Raw genomic sequence first — 18,656 nt, forward strand, 5'->3', positions numbered from 1 at the left:
TTCACAGATTTTTGTACTCTGATTGCCACATAATTATGACTTATTTAGTTTCATAATTGAAAAACAGCTTTTCACACACAAAAATATTGATCAAAATATTTAATCAAATTTGCAAAGTCATTATGGAGCCATGGAAATCTGAGGAAAATAATTTTAACATTCCGAACAGTTTTCATATAAAAGGACTTATCTTATAAATGGAAATTAAGTTGCAGATCAATCAGTTCCATCTGTACAAGCACAGGGATGATTTCAACTGAAATGGCAAATGGACTCAAAAACAGATTGGCAGTGTTGTCAGAACATTTAGAAAAGTATCCTTGTAATTCTTTCAAGGTCACAATGACTTCAACAAACTTCATGTTTCCTTTAACACCACTGAGCTTGGGAGACTGGACTGTTTTGTTTTGTTTTGTTTCTGCCAGAACTGTCCCTCCTACAATGCAATTTTCTTTACAAATACATCCCGGTCAGATCAGAAATAAGTTGCTTCTCACCTTGCTGTTGGCAGTGTGCAGTCACGTTCACTCAAAATGTGACATCTGCAATCCATTTGGATGTTCTGATGTTTGTTCCTGCAATCCTTCTTAATTCATAAATTCAACAATTGAATGTTTTAAATCAAAAAAGCATTCCAATTATGCCCCTTGACTTAACTAACATACTTTGTTATAACTAAATATATAATGTCTTCAAACTTTTCATTCAATTCTGTATGAAACTTTTGCATCTGGCAGTGGAATAATGTATGCTGTTTCAGAAATTTTACTATTTGCACCACCAATTTCTTCATGGGCTCCTCGCCAGCAGATTTAACACAAAATGCTTCTTGGTATAGCGAACAATGAATGCCATCTGTCGATCATTGTAATCTTTTGCTCTCTCATTGTCAACTAAATCTTTCAATTCTTCCTGCATTGCATTGTAATGTCATTCACTGGCAAATCTGCAGTACCCATCAACTATGTGACTAAATAATAGATATTTAAAATTCCCGCCAAACCATTCTGTCATTCTTATTCAGTTTTAAAGGCTTATGGTGATAGATCACTAGACTGACACTCTTTTTGTGCAAAAAGCCACTGGACCTGTGAACTAACCAGAAAAAAATAGCGAAGGGTAAACAGCACTGACACGATTCTGCTGAACTGAAGAGTGTCAAGCTGATCGAAAAATGAAGCACTCTCATGCCATATTACATACTCCTGAGAAGGGCCGAGCAAAGTTAAGACAGGCCAACCCTCATCCTGCACAAGGGGGTCACTTGCAATCTGACATGCCTTGACCACCCCTGAATTAGAGAATGCAAATAGGAAACTTGTTGACATTTTCGTCTGCAAAATCTAATATCTTTGGTGCAAGTGTTGCAAAGCATAGACATTTCAGAGTTCTGTAACATGTGATTCCCACATCACGCTCTTAACAGGAAAACATCAAAGAATTTAGAGTATTCTATTCCATTAACTATTTAATTGGATAGATAAAAAATGTACTCTCCAAGTGGTGGCAAAACACACACAAAAAAGACAGTTGTAATTGACAAGTTTTCAGGAAATTCACCCAAAACCGTGGGTCAGGGAGACTTACCGTACAGGATGAGAAGGAAAGACTGATTGTTGAGGACAGCATTGGATGATATTTGAAAACCTGAGAGCTTAATTGTGGAAGACAGGTAGTATGCAGACAGAGATTACTGCTTAAACATCACGCACAAGTTAATGAGAGTGAAAAGCTAAATGCATTGTACATAACAGAGACGGGAGGGGGCGGTGAAAAACAGACAGGAAAGATAATGAAAGATGTAGAAAACTAAAACGGAGTGAAGCAAAGAGTAGTTACAGTGAAGAAATGCTGAAATGGAAGAAATTAACATAAATTAAGGCCAGGTGGGTGGCAAGAATCAAGGACACGTTGAAGTGCTAGTTCCCACCTGCGGAGTTCTGAGAAACTGGTGTCTGGGGGAAGAATCCAGATGGCGCTTGTGGTGAAACAAGCGCCAAGGTCATGAATGTTATGTTGTAAAGCATGCTATGCAACAGGATAGTGCAAGATGCCAGTATACACCCTCTGCCTATTCCCTTTCATCCTAATTGATAATTTGGTGGTAGTCATGCCAATGTAGAAGGGCAAGCAGTTTTTACATAATAGCTGGTGTATGACAGGGTGTTTCGCAAGTGGCTCTCCCACTGATAGTATGTGTTTTGTCAATATGTTTTGTCAGTTACAGGGCTATTATATATGGTGGTAGGAGGGTGCATAGAGCACGTCTTGCAGTGGGGGCGGTCACAGGGGTAGGAGCCATAGGGTAGGGAAATGGGTGTAGAGGGAGCATTGGGTCTGACAAAAATATTGGAGAGATTGAGAGGGCTACGGAAAGCTATTCTAGGTGTGGAGGGCAAATTTTCAGACAGAATGGATCTCACTTCAGAGCATGATTTTAGAAAGTCATGGCTCTGTTGAAGTAGTTGATTAACACATTCCAGACCATGATAATACTGAGTCACCAATGGTGTGCTCCAAAGCTTTTTGTGGAGGGATCAGCAATACCAGGATAAGATGTGATGCCCCGGAAAATCTGCTTTTTAACTAGGCTGGTGGGATAATTACATGCAGTGAAGACTGAGATGGGAATGGTGGTTTATTGCTGTAAAGAGTCTGCATCCAAACAAATATATTTGCCTCAGATGCCAAGGTTGTATGGGAGGGATCATCTGACACGGAAAGGATGGCAACTGTCAAAATGTATGTACTGTTGTTTGTTGGTAGGTTTAATGTGGACAGAAGTGTGTAGCTGGCCTTTGATGAGGACAAGATCAACATCAAGTAAAGTGGCATGGGATTTGGAATAGGATCATGTGAAATTTATCGGGAGAAGGTATTAAGAGATTCCAGGAATTTTAACAGGTCAGGCTCACCATGAGCCCATGTGGTAAAGATGTAATCAATGTATCTAAACCAAACCAGGGGGCTGAAGACCAACAGATCCCAGGAAAGCCCCCTCAAAGCAACCCACAAAAAGGTTGGCATAAGGAAGGAGCCATCCTGGTTCCCATGGTCGTACCCCTGATCTGTTTGTATCTCTGCCCCTCAAAGATGAAGTAGTTTTTGTTAAGAATAAATTTGGTTAAGGTGAGTAGGAAGGATGTCACAGATCTGGAATCAGGTGGGCACTGAATGAGAAAATGTTCAGCAGCAGACAGACCATGTACGTGGGGGATGTTTATGTAGGTGGTGTTAATGGTGACAAGCACGGTGTGTGGTGGGAGTGGGACAGGCACAGATTTCAGACGATCTAGGAAATGGTTGGTATCTTTGATGTAGGTGCATGGTTTTGGTGAGGTGAGAATTTCTGTGGATTGAGGTGTCAGTCCTTGTGAGAGGCCTGAGGTTTTAAGGAGGGACTGCAAGTCAATTTGATTCACAGGGGACGTGATCTTGATCTCTTCCAAAACATCAAACATTTTTGTTTAGGAAAAAAGCCTCGACTCTTCACTAATTAAGTTCAATGACAGATCACTGAATATGCGTGGCCAAGTGTTGAAACTCAATATTAGCCAAATAAATTAAATCTCATTTCACAACTAAAATAAACAGGTGAAAAAAAGCAGTAAGTGACAACACTTTCTTTTTACCAGTATTTCTTCCACCTGCATGAGATACGGGTAAAAAATTCCCGGATTTTTCCCGGATTTCTCGGTTGAAAAAACACTTTCCCCCGCGTGAAAATACATTTTTCCCCTTGTTATGTGAGGGTATACTTTTCCTCGCCACTGTAAAACTTATCAGTCTTTTGAATGTTTATGGTTTTATACGCTGACGTAGAATTTCCCGGCACTTTAGACCGCATGTTACTTTCCAAGGCATTGAAATCGAGATTGCGACGCGCTTTTGTAAGCCAGTCATAGCTCAGGTCATGTGATCTCGCCAGCTGACGACAGCATAGGACACGTGACGTAGGCAGCCAATAGCAGGATCACTCTTAAGTAACGCGAACACACAAATAATAAAAGTTGATGGTTTAAATCAATATACATGGTGCTGCTACAAGAAAAACAGAGGTTTCACACATAATCGTAATCTCTAAGATTAATAAGCTGCAAGAGAAGCTAAGCTTCCACATACAATGTTTATCTTTTCTGCGCGTGTTACACTTCAAGATATATCACGCAAATGTGCCAGCAAAATTTTTAATAACGACGTAAATGTCTGATCTTCTGGGCTCCAAATTCTTCTAGATGGTCGTCCTCAAAGAGTTGATTTTTAATTGAGAGTCAAATGCTCTGTGATTTAAGAAATTCGTCGTACATTCTTGCATATAGTTCATCTTGTCTAAAAGGAAATTTACTTTGAAAGTAACGCTTTTCAAACCACCATCTGCAATGTTTTCCCCTGACCTGTTAGAAACTGATTCATTTCAGCAGTTGCCAGATAGCGCCTGGTAACAGGTGCCACCGCTCTTGCGCAGCTACGATGACACAGGAAGCCCGTATGTTCGTACATGTAAAACATTAAAAGCTCTTGCTCTATGTCACAAAAGAAACAATATATCAGAGGGCACGTGAAGCTCATCGGAATTTCGTGAGCCATACTAAAATGCATAATTGAGCTTAAAGTGCAATTTCGTATGTCCAGATTCGGTTGTAAATTTTCTTGAGTACCAGTACTGTATTATCTCATGTTTGGTTCTTTATTATGGCATAACGCCATGCGAGATAGAAGATGGAAAACGTGCACTTGAAATGCAGCGAACAGCTGAAACTAGCCAACAGTGTGAAATTAAACCATTTCAAATAAACTGACTGCCTCAGCGCAAAATATTAATAAAAGCCAAATATCTTTAGCAAAGCGACAAAAATAACTCATTGTTCTGCAAGGTGATAAACGCTTGACTGTCAGAAAGGTGGAAATAGTACATGAAAATAATAACATATTTTAGCCTTCCGTAACTATGCAAACGTTTTTTAATTCATTTGATAGCTCCCGGCCACAGAGATCCGTTTTGTTTTCATTTGATGTGAGAGCAATAAATGAAGAGGAAACACCAAAATCACGAAACGTAAACACAGGTCACGTGAAGACTACCCACCTCCCAACCACAACTCAGACTGCTCTGTACATCAGCCCCGGATCTACGATATTTCCCAACCGGGCAATACTTAATAGTGGTGCCCAGCCACACATCCGTAGCCAGAAGCGGGAGAAGGTACCACCCATACGCGACTCAACTGCGCATGCACAAGAGCCCGCCCGCAACTCCTCAAACGAATCTAATGTCAACAGCTGTCACGCCACGCTGATCGGGGGCAACTTGTCGTTATGAATCACTGCATAGTCTTTCTAAATCGTTTGGCACACTTTGCTGTTGGCAGACACTTGTATGAGCACTATGTTTTGTTGTTGTATATGGCGGATTTCCTTTGCGACTTAAGTTTTATTTTCGTTTTTTCTTCCTCTTGTTAATGTTTTGTTGCTGCAGTATTATCCTGCAGACGTGGGATACAGTAATATCCTTTGTTGGAGTATTGGTTCTTATCAGTCAAAATAAAAAAAAAAAAATTAACTGAAAACTAAAACAACGAAACATTCCCGGAATTCTAAAAAATTTCCGGGTTTTTCCCGGATCTCCAGGTTGTCCTGGGTCATATACACCCTGAAACAGTAACTAAAAGGGACAATACTATAAAAGACATAGACAGGCAGAGAAAAAAAAAAAAAAAAAACCGAAGAACGCGAGCAGCTGCTCCTGGGTCATCCGCTAAAATGGCATCCAGAGTACCGTATTTACTCGAATCTAAGCCGCACTTTTTTCCGGTTTTTGTAATCCAAAAAACCGCCTGCGGCTTAGAATCGAGTGCAAAGCAAGCAGAAATTCTGAGAAATGTTGATAGGTGCTGCCACAACTAACTTCTGCCGTCGAATATATGTAGCGCTACACAGGGATGCTTCATAGGCACAAAGATAAATACTGGCGCCAAAACCTCTGCGTCAGTAAATAAATTTTTTAAAAAAAGGTGGAAGACAAGCTCTTTTTCTCCGCCCTGAGTTTCGACAACTGCATTTTCATACATTAGCCAATGAAGTAAATACAAATTCCGTTTTGTTCACCTTCGAATGTAGCAGAATTTCAATGTACTACGAAAATCCAACTGGCAAGACTGTTTGGGATGTTTGTCAATATGGCCAACTCTACGTTCTGAATATTTTCCTACCTGTGAGAAGAGATGGTTGCTAATAGGAACCTGATGAAATGTGAATCACATGTAGTATTCTCTTCACCATAAGAATTATTCGAATATAAACATCTTGCCATGTATTCTTTCGTGTTTGCTACTGTCTCATTTAAATCCTGTCTGCCTAATAAAGTACGAAACTAGAGTGAGACAACAGCAAACGCGGAAGAATATACGTATCGTGTCATGTTTATATTCGTATTATTTTTATGCCTAATAGTGATACAGTCAGAAATGAAGCACGGCAACTGACTAGATTTTTAAATCTAAGATGACTAATTTCTGTGCAGAATTTGATGTACTAAAGAAGCGGCCACAAAGATTTTTAAACGGAGAAAAATTTTCGCCTAACTCTCGTTCAGAACACGTTCTACCATATGCAGTCTATTATTTGGTTCTTGTTGATCATTATCAAAGAAAGCAGCAGTGTAAGTAACAACAAATAGCAGTCTCTTGCCATTGTTTCGCTAATGATATGATTCCTCTCTCTCTCTCTCTCTCTCTCTCTCTCTCTCTCTCAATTTTTTTTTTTTTTTTTTTAAATGCGGTGGTAGCGCGCACAAAAGCAAGCCATGCTGCGAGCGGCGACAGGCCGTAAACACGCACTATCAGAATGCGACAAACAATGCATGACACAATACAGTAATGCATTTCCAGCTTAGAGTGACGTAAACACCTCTAACAAAGAAAACGGGACTTATCAGATCAAAGTAAAATAAGCAATCGATTCAAACCAGACGAAGCATGTGAAAAAGGAAGGGTACCCGCATGAATACGGACGGAGCGCCTGATGCATAGCAATGGCTACCTGGTAAAGCTTAACTGCTAAGCTTACGACTCGAACCGAACTACTGTGGCTGTATCATCATTCATTGGACCTAAATTGTGTCTAATATTACAATGGACTAACTTTGTTTCGATTTGGAGGTGCGGCCTAAAACTTTTCTCCCCCCTTGAATTTCGAGTCTCAAATTTCAAGTGCGGCTTAGATTCGGGAATTTTTTTTTTCCTTTATATCGAGTCTCATTTTTCAGGTGTGGCTTACATTCGAGTAAATACGGTACATGGCAGGCCAAGATCAACACGCAGTGTATTAAAATTCGGACAGGACGTTAAAATGTGGCGGACCATCAGCAATTGCCCACATTGGCAGAACGGCGCCGGCGCAGCCGTCAGCAGATGGTGATGGCTGAACCGGCAGTGTCCAATTCGTAACCGGGCCAAAACGACCTCCTCCCGCCGAGAAGGGTGTGAAGAGGACGTCCAAGCCGTGGGAAGAGGTTTCAAGTTGTTGTTGTTGTTGTTGTTTGGGGGAAGAGACCAAACTGCGAGGTCATCGGTCTCATCGGATTAGGGAAGGATGGGGAAGGATGTCGGCCGTGCCCTTTCAAAGGAACCATCCCGGCATTTGCCTGGACGATTTAGGGAAATCACGGAAAACCTAAATCAGGACGGCCGGACGCGGGATTGAACCGTTGGCCTCCCGAATGCGAGTCCAGTGTGCTAACCACTGCGCCACCTCGCTCGGTGAGGTTTCAAGGCCCGAAGCTTGTTGTCCGTAAGTGCAGCCCAATCAGCATGCCACAGCGACAAAATGCGCTGACAAATGACCCTGCTACAATCTGATGAAGGGACACAACAAGAAGCTGTCCGAGGCTGGAGGACCACAGCCTTTGCCGCGGCATCTGCAGCTTCGTTCACAGGGATACTGACATGGCCAGGAACCCACATAAAACTAACCGCAGAACCGTCCATCAGCTGCTGAAGAGAGCGTTCGATCCGGTGCACGAAAGGGTGAACCGGGTACGGATCACTGAGGCTCTGGATGGCGCTCAGGGAATCGGAGCAGATGACATAAGCAGAATGTCGGTGGCGGCAGATGTAAAGAACAGCCTGGTAGAGGGCAAATAGCTCAGCTGTGTAGACCAAACAATGGCCATGGAGCCAGTATTTGAAACTGTGTGCCCCGACAATAAAAGAATACCCAACACCGTCATTGGTCTTAGAGCCATCTGTATAAATGAAGGTCATATTAATGAACTTCGAACGAAGTTCGACAAAACGGGAGCGGTATACCAAACCAGGGGTAACCTCCTTTGGGAGCGAGCTGAGGTCACGGTGAACGCGTACCTGAGCCAGGAGCCAAGGTGGCATTTGGCTCTCGCCCACTCGAAAGGTTGCAGGAAGTGCAAACTCAATGTGCTGAAGGAGGCGACGAAAGCGAACTCCAGGGGGTAGCAGGGCAGAGACATACAACCCATATTGACGGTCGAGAGAGTCGTCAAATAAGGAATGACAAGACGGGTGGTCGGGCATTGACAGTAGCCGACAGGAATAACGACAAAGCAGTATATCGCGCCGGTAGGTTAGTGGCAATTCACCGGCTTCAGCATGAAGACTCTCAACGGGACTCGTATAAAACGCTCTGATCGCAAGACGTAAACCCTGATGTTGTATGGACTTGAGGCGGTGTAAGATGTATGGCCATGCAGAGGAGTATACGAAGTTCCCATAATCCAGCTTCGAGCGGACGATCGACCGATATAGACTAAGTAGGACAGTTCGATCCGCTCCCCACACATACCACTGAGAACACGGAGGACATTTAGAGAACGGGTACAACGGGCAGGCAAATATGACATGTGGAGACCAGCTAAGTTTCCTGTCAAATGTAAGACCTAAAAATTTTGTTGTCTCCACGAATGGGAGAGCAACGGGACCGAGTCGTAAGGACGGTGGGAGAAACTCTTTGTAGCGCCAGAAGTTAATACAGAACGTCTTCTCGACAGAAAAACGGAAGCCATTGGCGACACTCCAGGAGTAAAGACGGTCAAGACAACGCTGAAGACAGCGTTCCAGGAAACATGTACGCTGCGCGCTGCAATAGATGGTAAAATTGTCCACGAAAAAGGAGCCTGATACATCAGCTGGGAGGCAATCCATTATTGGATTGATTGCTATGGCGAAGAGAGCGACTCTCACAACTGAGCCCTGTGGCACCCCATTCTCCTGGCGAAAGGTGTCGGACAGGACAGAACCCACACGTACCCTGCATTGTCGATCCTTTAAAAAGAAACGAATAAAAAGAGGGAGGCGAGCGCAAAGGCCTCATGTATGCATGGTGCGGAGAATGCCCACCCTCCAACAGGTGTCGTAAGCCTTCTCCAAATCAAAGAACACAGCCGCAGTCGGGCGCTTCCGCATGAAGTTATTCATAATGAAGGTCGACAAGGTAACCAGATGGTCAACAGCAGACCGGCGCCCACGAAATCCACATTGTACATTGGTAAGTAGGCGTCGAGATTCGAGCAGCCAAACCAAATGAGAGTTAACCATTCGCTCCATCACCTTACAGACACAGCTGGTAAGCGAGATGGGTTGATAACTGGAAGGCAAGTGCTTGTCCTTCCCCGGCTTAGGAATCGGTACAACAATAGACTTGTGCCAGCATGTGGGAACATGTCCCTCAATCCAGATGCGATTATCAGTACGAAGAAGAAAACCTTTACCCGCAGGAGAAAGGTTCTTCAGCATCTGAATATGAATAGAATCAGGCCCTGGAGCGGAGGACTGTGACCGGGCAAGTGCATTTTCGAGTTCCCGCATGGTGAATGGGGCATTATAACTTTCAAGATGCGAGGAGCGGAAGTTAGGTGGCCTAGCCTCCTCTGCCTGTTTTCGGGGGAGGAAGGCAAGGTGGTAATGAGCAGAGCTCGAAACCTCTGCGAAAAAGCGGCCGAAGGCATTGGAGACATCCTCAGGGGCCACAAGGACGTCATTCGTGACTGTCAAGCCAGAAACTGGTGAGTGGACCTTAGTGCCAGATAGCCGGCGCAGGCTACCCCAGACAACAGAAGAAGGAGTAAAACTGTTGAAGGTGCTTGTGAAAGCAGTCCGGCTGGCTTTCTTGTTGTCTTTAATAACACGACGACACTGCACACGTAATCGTGTAATAATGATTTGTTAATGTGGAGAACTTGCACTATGGTTCAGAGTCCACATTAAACTATAGCCCCTCTGCCCCCCCCCCCCCCCCAAACACACACACAAAAAGAAGAAGAAGAAGAAGAGAGAGATAAATGGGCTGAGTCAGTCAATTTATAAGGTCAGCAGAAGGCAAGGGCATACCACTTCCAATAAGACCACATCCAGTAAAGCTCTGTGACATTCAAACTAACCTTCAGGCTGAAGATAGCCTTACTTTACCTTTTTTCTGACTTAGTTTAAACTATATTTTCAGAAACTTCCTAGCAGATTAAAAATTTATGCCAGTGTGGAACACAAAGCAGGATCTTTGCCTTTCACAGGCAACTGCTCTATGACTGAGCTATCCAGGAGTGACACAACCGTTCTTGATAAATTCACTTCTTCCAGTATCTTTCTCCTACTTCACAAATTTTATGGAGTGTTCCTGCATATATTGTAGAACTAGCATTCCTGGAAGAAGGACACTGTCATCCAATCTGACTTACAGTTTTAATCTGCCTTGGAATTTCAGTTCAACACGCACTCCATTGCATAGTGATAATTTATTACAGATACATGTTCAAATTTCATTTCAAAAAATATCCATATACAACTACATGTGCAAATATGAAATTTTAAAGATAAGAAAAAAGAAACAGTTTCATTCATTGTTTTCAAAAATTCTGATTGCAGTATTTCAAAGAAAAGTGCACAGAACTGCAATCATCAGCAACAAATAACTGTTTCAACTCAAGTGTAATGTCATTTTGCAATATCAATCTCTTGCAACAACTGATGTATTACTACTAACATTATGGAACATGTTATTTACTGATGAGAAGTTTTGCTGTACTTACTGTTTGTCAAGGCTAGGCAGTGATTGTGTCCAGAGGTTATCTGTACAACATGTGATGTTGCTAATGCTTTAATCATTTTTGGAAGTGGCTGTGAAACACAGTCCAGGCCAACACCTGCAATAAATAAAACACACTTAGATCAGTTGCTCCACCCATGAGTGAAAAATCTATTTATTATCAGGCATTGCACAGTGAATCTGGATATTCACATGAGTATCCAGATGAATATCTGGTAAGAGGTCATCTTCAACAGGTGCATTTACTAACTATTTAATTTTATCTGTCATTTGTTTCATCAACACAACTATAATTAACTACAAAAAACATATATAAAAACTACTTCTATCATGTAATATGTCTTTGGGTTATTGATTTTATTAATGTTTACTTAAGATGAATGAATGGACTGAGAGGTATGGAGAATGAACTTGTGTTTTAGTTATTTTGCATTGCAGTCTGTGGTAATCTGTCAGCAAAATTCAGTGAGTGAGGACTCTGATTACAATGTCACCTAATTTTAGAGATCCAACCTGTTGACACCATCAGATCATTCCCTGTTTAAAACTTTAGCACAATGAAGTCCACAGGCAGTCAAATATACAGCTTAACTATTTCAGCCTCATCAAGCAGCACCAACAACGGCGTGAAGCCACTGATCTTTGTGCTGTCAGTTAGCTCTGATGGTTCACAGCTTCGAACTGGATCTGCCAAAATGAGACGGAACAATGGGTGCCATTGCTTGACACTCCAGCCAGTCTAAAAATATCATTAAAAATCTACCTTAAGCACCTCAACCACCTACATTCTGTGGCCTGCCAGTTCATACGAAGGACACGGAAGTATCACAGACTGTTTCTCAGTCACACAGTGTACAATAAGTGTCTGCACTAGGACTGGTCATGTTAATAATAGACACACAATAATTCTTTAATGACCAGATACAATTTATGCTAATCGGATTATTCAACACTAGTTGTAACCAATCAGGTCAAGTAACCTCTCATCATCATTCTGTACCAATTACATCTTTGAGTGAAAATACTAAAACATTAACACTTGGTAGATTATTTACACTTTCTACTGCTGGACACAACACCGGCCGTCTCTCCTGAGAAATTTTCTAATATTGCAGACCCTAACTTCTAGGCAGACCCTAACTTCTAGAGATCAGAGGTGCTAGCTCTTCTAATATTATTAATGAGCAATCTACAAGTCAAATCTCATGAAAATACTGTAATCTAGATTCAACATTTCTTCCATTGCTATGGTTTCCACAGGTCTCACACTCTATACCAGATCAGTAAAGAGTGCAATTATCACAGCAATATGTCTAATTTTTTGAAATGTCCAATTGTTTATACAACATTTTCTCATAATTATGGTAATAATTTAGGCTATTATGACAATCCTTAACCACAATTCTCAGTCAAAATATTCCCGTTCACAAAGATCACTCTCTGTAACATAAATTTTCAGTTTTTGTAAGTAATACTTTTCCAAATTACGACACCTTGTGGTAATTTCGTGTAGCCAAAAGATCACTCAGTCATTCAGATTAAATCATCTTGTTTAGTTGGGTAGATTAATATTTTATTGAAAGTAAATACTTAGAAAATAAAACTCACAACTCAGGTATATACATTGCCAATAACAAATCCATCTCAATGTTTTACTTCACGGGAGATGTCCACTTTAATCTAACATTCAAACTGACATGCAGCGTTCATGGCGGAATACTAAAACGCTGTCTTCATTTAAAAAAAAAAAAAATAAATAAAAATAATATATATATATATATATATATCTAAAAACAAAGATGATGTGACTTACCAAATGAAAGTGCTGCCAGGCCGACAGACACACAAACAAACACAAACATACACACAAAATTCAAGCTTTCGCAACAAACTGTTGCCTCATCAGGAAAGAGGGAAGGAGAGGGAAAGACGAAAGGAAGTGAGTTTTAAGGGAGAGGGTAAGGAGTCATTCCAATCTCGGTAGCGGAAAGACTTACCTTAGGGGTAAAAAAGGACGGGTATACACTCGCACGCACACACACACATATCCATCCACACATATACAGTGTGTGTCGGGTGGGAGGAGGAGGTCGGGTGGGAGGAGGAGGTCGGGTGGGAGGAGGAGGTCGGGGAGGGGGGGAGAGGAGGTCGGGGAGGGGGGGAGAGGAGGTCGGGGAGGGGGGGAGAGGAGGTCGGGGAGGGGGGGAGTACGTCGGGGGCGAGGAGGGAGAGTACGTCGGGGGGGAGGAGGGAGAGTACGTCGGGGGGAGGAGAGTACGTCGGGGGGAGGAGAGTACGTCGGGGGGAGGAGAGTACGTCGGGGGAGTGGGAGGAGAGTACGTCGGGGGGGTGGAGAGTACGTCGGGGGGGGGGGGGTGGAGAGTACGTCGAGGGGGGGAGGAGAGTACGTGGGGGGGAGGAGAGTACGTCGGGGGGAGGAGGAGAGTACGTCGGGGGGAGGAGGAGAGTACGTCGGGGGGGAGTGTTGGTCGGGGGGAGAGTAGGTCGTGGGGGGAGTGTTGGTCGGGGGGAGAGTAGGTCGTGGGGGGAGAGTAGGTCGTGGGGGGAGAGTAGGTCGTGGGGGGAGAGTAGGTCGTGGGGGGAGAGTAGGTCGTGGGAGGAGAGTAGGTCGTGGGGGGAGAGTAGGTCGTGGGAGGAGAGTAGGTCGTGGGGGGAGAGTAGGTCGTGGGGGGAGAGTAGGTCGTGGGGGGAGAGTAGGTCGTGGGGGGAGAGTAGGTCGTGGGGGGAGAGTAGGTCTTGGGGGGGAGTAGGTCATGGGGGGGAGTAGGTCATGGGGGGGAGTAGGTCATGGGGGGGAGTAGGTCGGGGGAGGGGGAGTAGGTCGGGGGGGGGGGGGGAGTAGGTCGGGGGGGGGGGGGGGGGGTGTAGGTCGGGGGGGGGGAGGAGTAGGTCGTGGGGTGAGAGTAGGTCGTGGGGGGAGAGTAGGTCGTGGGGGGAGAGCAAGTCGGGGGGGGAGAGTAAGTCGGGGGGGGGAGTAAGTCGGGGGGGAGTAAGTCGGGGGGGGGGGGGGGGGGGAGTAAGTCGCAGGGGGGAGAGTGGGGGAGAGTAGGTCGTGGGGGGAGAGTAGGTCGCGGGGGGAGAGTAGGTCGCGGGGGGAGAGTAGGTCGCGGGGGGAGAGTAGGTCGTGGGGGGGGGGAGTAGGTCGTGGGGGGGGGGGGGACAGTAGCTCGGGGAGGGAGTAGCTCGGGGGGGGGAGTAACTCACGGTGTGTGTGGGGGGGAGAGTAGCTCGGGGGGGGAGAGTAGCTCGGGGGGGGAGAGTAGCTCGGGGGGAGAGTAGCTCGGGGGGGAGAGTAGCTCGGGGGGAGAGTTGCTCGGGGGGGAGGAGTAGCTCGGGGGGGGGGAGTAGCTCGGGAGGGGGGGGAGAGTAGCTCGGGGGGGGGGGGAGAGTAGCTCGGGGGGGGGGAGTAGCTCGGGGGGGGGGCGTAGCTCGGGGGGGGGGAAGTAGCTCGCGGGGGAGGGGAAAGTACCTCGCGGTGGGGGGGGGGGGGTGAAAGTAGCTCGCAGGTGGGGGGGGAGAGTAGCTCGCGGGGGGGGGGGGGGGTGAGAGTAGCTCGCGGTGGGGAGTGTAACTCGGGGGGGGGGGAGAGTAGCTCGGGGGGGGGGAGTAGCTCGGGGCGGGGAGAGTAGCTCGGGGGGGGGGGGAGTAGCTCGGGGCGGGGAGAGTAGCTCGGGGGGGAGAGTAGCTCGGGGGGGAGAGTAGCTCGGGCGGGGGGGGGGGGAGAGTAGCTCGGGGGGGGGGGGATGGTAGCTCGGGGGGGGGAGAGTAGCTCGGGGGGGGGAGAGTAGCTCGGGGGGGGAGAGTAGCTCGGGGGGGGAGAGTAGCTCGGGGGGGGGAGAGTAGCTCGGGGGGGGGGGGGGGGAGAGCAGCTCGGGGGGGGGAGAGCAGCTCGGGGGGGGGAGAGTAGCTCGGGGGGGGGGGGGAGAGTAGCTCGGGGGGGAGAGTAGCTCGGGGGGAGAGTAGCTCGGGGGGGGAGAGTAGCTCGGGGGGGAGAGTAGCTCGGGGGGGAGAGTAGCTCGGGGGGGAGAGTAGCTCGGGGGGAGAGTAGCTCGGGGGGGAGAGTAGCTCGGGGGGGAGAGTAGCTCGGGGGGGAGAGTAGCTCGGGGGGGAGAGTAGCTCGGGGGGGAGAGTAGCTCGGGGGGGAGAGTAGCTCGGGGGGGAGAGTAGCTCGGGGGGGAGAGTAGCTCGGGGGGGAGAGTAGCTCGGGGGGGAGAGTAGCTCGGGGGGGAGAGTAGCTCGGGGGGGGGAGAGTAGCTCGGAGGGGGGAGAGTAGCTCGGGGGGGGGAGAGTAGCTCGGGGGGGGAGAGTAGCTCGGGGGGGGAGAGTAGCTCGGGGGGGGGGGGGGGAGAGTAGCTCGGGGGGGAGAGTAGCTCGGGGGGGAGAGTAGCTCGGGGGGGAGAGTAGCTCGGGGGGGAGAGTAGCTCGGGGGGGGGGAGAGTAGCTCGGGGGGGGGGGAGTAGCTCGGGGGGGGAGTAGCTCGGGGGGGGAGAGTAGCTCGGGGGGGAGAGTAGCTCGGGGGGGGGAGAGTAGCTCGGGGGGGGAGAGTAGCTCGGGGGGGGAGAGTAGCTCGGGGGGGAGAGTAGCTCGGGGGGGGGGGGGAGTAGCTCGGGGGGGGGGGGGGGAGAGTAGCTCGGGGGGGGGGGGGAGAGTAGCTCGGGGGGGGGGGGGGAGAGTAGCTCGGGGGGTGGGGGAGAGTAGCTCGGGGGGGGGGGAGAGTAGCTCGGGGGGGGGAGAGTAGCTCGGGGGGGAGAGTAGCTCGGGGGGGAGAGTAGCTCGGGGGGGAGAGTAGCTCGGGGGGGAGAGTAGCTCGGGGGGGAGAGTAGCTCGGGGGGGGAGCGTAGCTCGGGGGGGGGAGCGTAGCTCGGGGGGGGGGGGAGCGTAGCTCGGGGGGGGGGGGGAGAGTAGCTCGGGGGGGGAGAGTAGCTCGGGGGGGAGAGTAGCTCGGGGGGGGGGGAGAGTAGCTCGGGGGGGAGAGTAGCTCGGCGGGGAGAGTAGCTCGGGGGGGGGGGGGGGGGAGAGTAGCTCGGGGGGGGGGGAGAGTAGCTCGGGGGGGGGGAGAGTAGCTCGGGGGGGGGGGAGAGTAGCTCGGGGGGGAGAGTGCTCGGGGGGGAGAGTAGCTCGGGGGGGAGAGTAGCTCGGGGGGGAGAGTAGCTCGGGGGGGAGAGTAGCTCGGGGGGGAGAGTAGCTCGGGGGGAGAGTAGCTCGGGGGGGAGAGTAGCTCGGGGGGGGGAGAGTAGCTCGGGGGGGGAGAGTAGCTCGGGGGGGGAGAGTAGCTCGGGGGGGGGGAGAGTAGCTCGGGGGGGAGAGTAGCTCGGGGGGGGAGAGTAGCTCGGGGGGGGAGAGTAGCTCGGGGGGGGGGAGAGTAGCTCGGGGGGGGAGAGTAGCTCGGGGGGGGGAGAGTAGCTCGGGGGGGGGGAGAGTAGCTCGGGGGGGAGAGTAGCTCGGGGGGGGGGGGAGAGTAGCTCGGGGGGGGGGGGGGAGAGTAGCTCGGGGGGGGGGGGGGAGAGTAGCTCGGGGGGGGGGGAGAGTAGCTCGGGGGGGGGGAGAGTAGCTCGGGGGGGGGAGAGTAGCTCGGGGGGGGGGAGTAGCTCGGGGGGGGAGAGTAGCTCGGGGGGGGGAGAGTAGCTCGGGGGGGGAGAGTAGCTCGGGGGGGGGAGAGTAGCTCGGGGGGGGAGAGTAGCTCGGGGGGGAGAGAGTAGCTCGGGGGGGAGAGAGTAGCTCGGGGGGGGGAGAGTAGCTCGGGGGGGGGAGAGTAGCTCGGGGGGGGGAGAGTAGCTCGGGGGGGAGAGTAGCTCGGGGGGGAGAGTAGCTCGGGGGGGAGAGTAGCTCGGGGGGGAGAGTAGCTCGGGGGGGAGAGTAGCTCGGGGGGGAGAGTAGCTCGGGGGGACCTCATTTTCAAGAAGGGCGAAGTGAAGTTACCCACTTCTTGGTGGAAGCTTATCATTTTACATTTTTTGAGCTTTATGTTGGATACCCATTATTCTTCACACTTATACAGGGTGATTCACAAAGATATGCAGATATTTTAATATTTCATTCTACAAGTAAAACTAAAGAAAAAAGTTCATATGAACATAGGTCTGCAAATGTTTGCTTAAGGAGTTACGGCTAATAAAAGATTTTGCCTGAAATTTTCCAACTTTGCTAATATGAAGCCATCGCAAAACTGTACGAGATTAAAGTAAAGCATGATTTCCTCTTATTCTGTTGTTATTGATCTGGCGAATCTAATGAAACATGTCCCAGATGTGTATCTGCAGTCGTTTTCCAGAACATTCAGAGAAGCAAAGATGTAATTTTGTAAAATTTTTAATTTATTAACTATTTGGCCCAATATGGTTTTTAAATTCCAGACAACTGCATGAAGTTTTCAACAGAAGTTGTAGAGAATTTAATTTTGGAAAAATGATAGTAATATCGTTAACTGAAATTGTATGTGGTAGTGGTGGTGGTGTGTTGGGGCTTATGGGCGCTCAACATCGAGGTCATCAGCGCCCTGACACACATTAAAAGGAACGAATGTGGACAGACCTAAGAAAACTAAAGCACACACTCAAACAAAGCAGGAAAAGAAGGAAAATGCTGCCTAAGAAAGTAAAACCTAAGGAAAGGGGAAACATAGCAACAAGAATGTCACAGGAAATTGTTATTGGCTGGCCACTTACATAAAATATGGGCGAGCTTGTCACACAGTGAGCAAATTAAAATCCTCTCCCTAAAATCTTTGTAAAAACGTTTGACAGGGCACAGAACTTTAAAACTTCAGCCACATTCGTCCGAGTGTTGCCTAAAAGAGATGGCAGGTCCGCTGGCAAGTCAGCCGCGACCCGCTGGTCAGAAAATAAAACGCAATCCAATAAAACGTGGCGCACAGTGACCTGGACGCTGCAAGCACCACACATTGGAGGGTCCTCTCGCCGGAGAAGGAAGCCATGCGTCATAGGGCTGTGGCCTATTCCAAGCCGAGTGAGCAGAACCTCGTCCCGTCGATGGGGCTGAAAGGAAGTACACCACACACGCGTTGTGGGCTTGACTATACGGAGCTTATTGTCAGTCACTTCCAGCCACTCATCCTCCCACCGACGCATGACCCGTGAGCTCAACATTGTATGAATGTATCAGATAATCTGTTTTTATTAATTCATACCACATGTGATTTCAAGTTAAACTGGAAAAAACAAAGCTCGGTGTTAAGGAAGTTTTACAGTGTGCATACAATTTCACAATACATTCACTATAAATGTTTAAAAATGTCTGAAACAACTCACTAACGGTTGCCAACAATGACAATCATTTCTACATTCATAATGGAAGGTAAACAAATTTACTTGTATAACAATCTTTGCTTCTCTGGATGTTCTACAGAACTACTGCAGATACACATCTGGGACATGTTTTATTAGATTCACCAGACCAATAACAACAAAATAAATGGAAATCTTGCTTTACTTTAGCCTCGTACAGTTTTGTGATGGCTCCATATTAGCAAAGTTGCTAAATTTCAGGCAAAATCTTTTATTAGACGTTACTCCTTAACTAATCAGTTCAAGACCCATGATAATATG

At 47.8% G+C, this 18,656-nt stretch overlaps 1 protein-coding gene across 3 annotated transcripts in view; it reads right to left on the reverse strand.

Moving 5' to 3' along the window:
• LOC124616941 (probable E3 ubiquitin-protein ligase HERC4) overlaps positions 1–18,656 on the reverse strand; it is a 208,849-nt gene that overhangs the window by 173,926 nt on the left and 16,267 nt on the right. For all 3 annotated transcript variants that reach the window (XM_047145226.1, XM_047145225.1, XM_047145227.1), the window contains exon 5: positions 11,054–11,167. In XM_047145226.1, coding sequence (XP_047001182.1) covers positions 11,054–11,167 — 114 coding nt within the window. The remainder of the gene's footprint in view (positions 1–11,053; positions 11,168–18,656) is intronic.

The sequence above is a fragment of the Schistocerca americana genome, chromosome 1, assembly GCF_021461395.2.
Source record: "Schistocerca americana isolate TAMUIC-IGC-003095 chromosome 1, iqSchAmer2.1, whole genome shotgun sequence".
NCBI classification, from domain to species: Eukaryota; Metazoa; Arthropoda; class Insecta; order Orthoptera; family Acrididae; genus Schistocerca; species Schistocerca americana.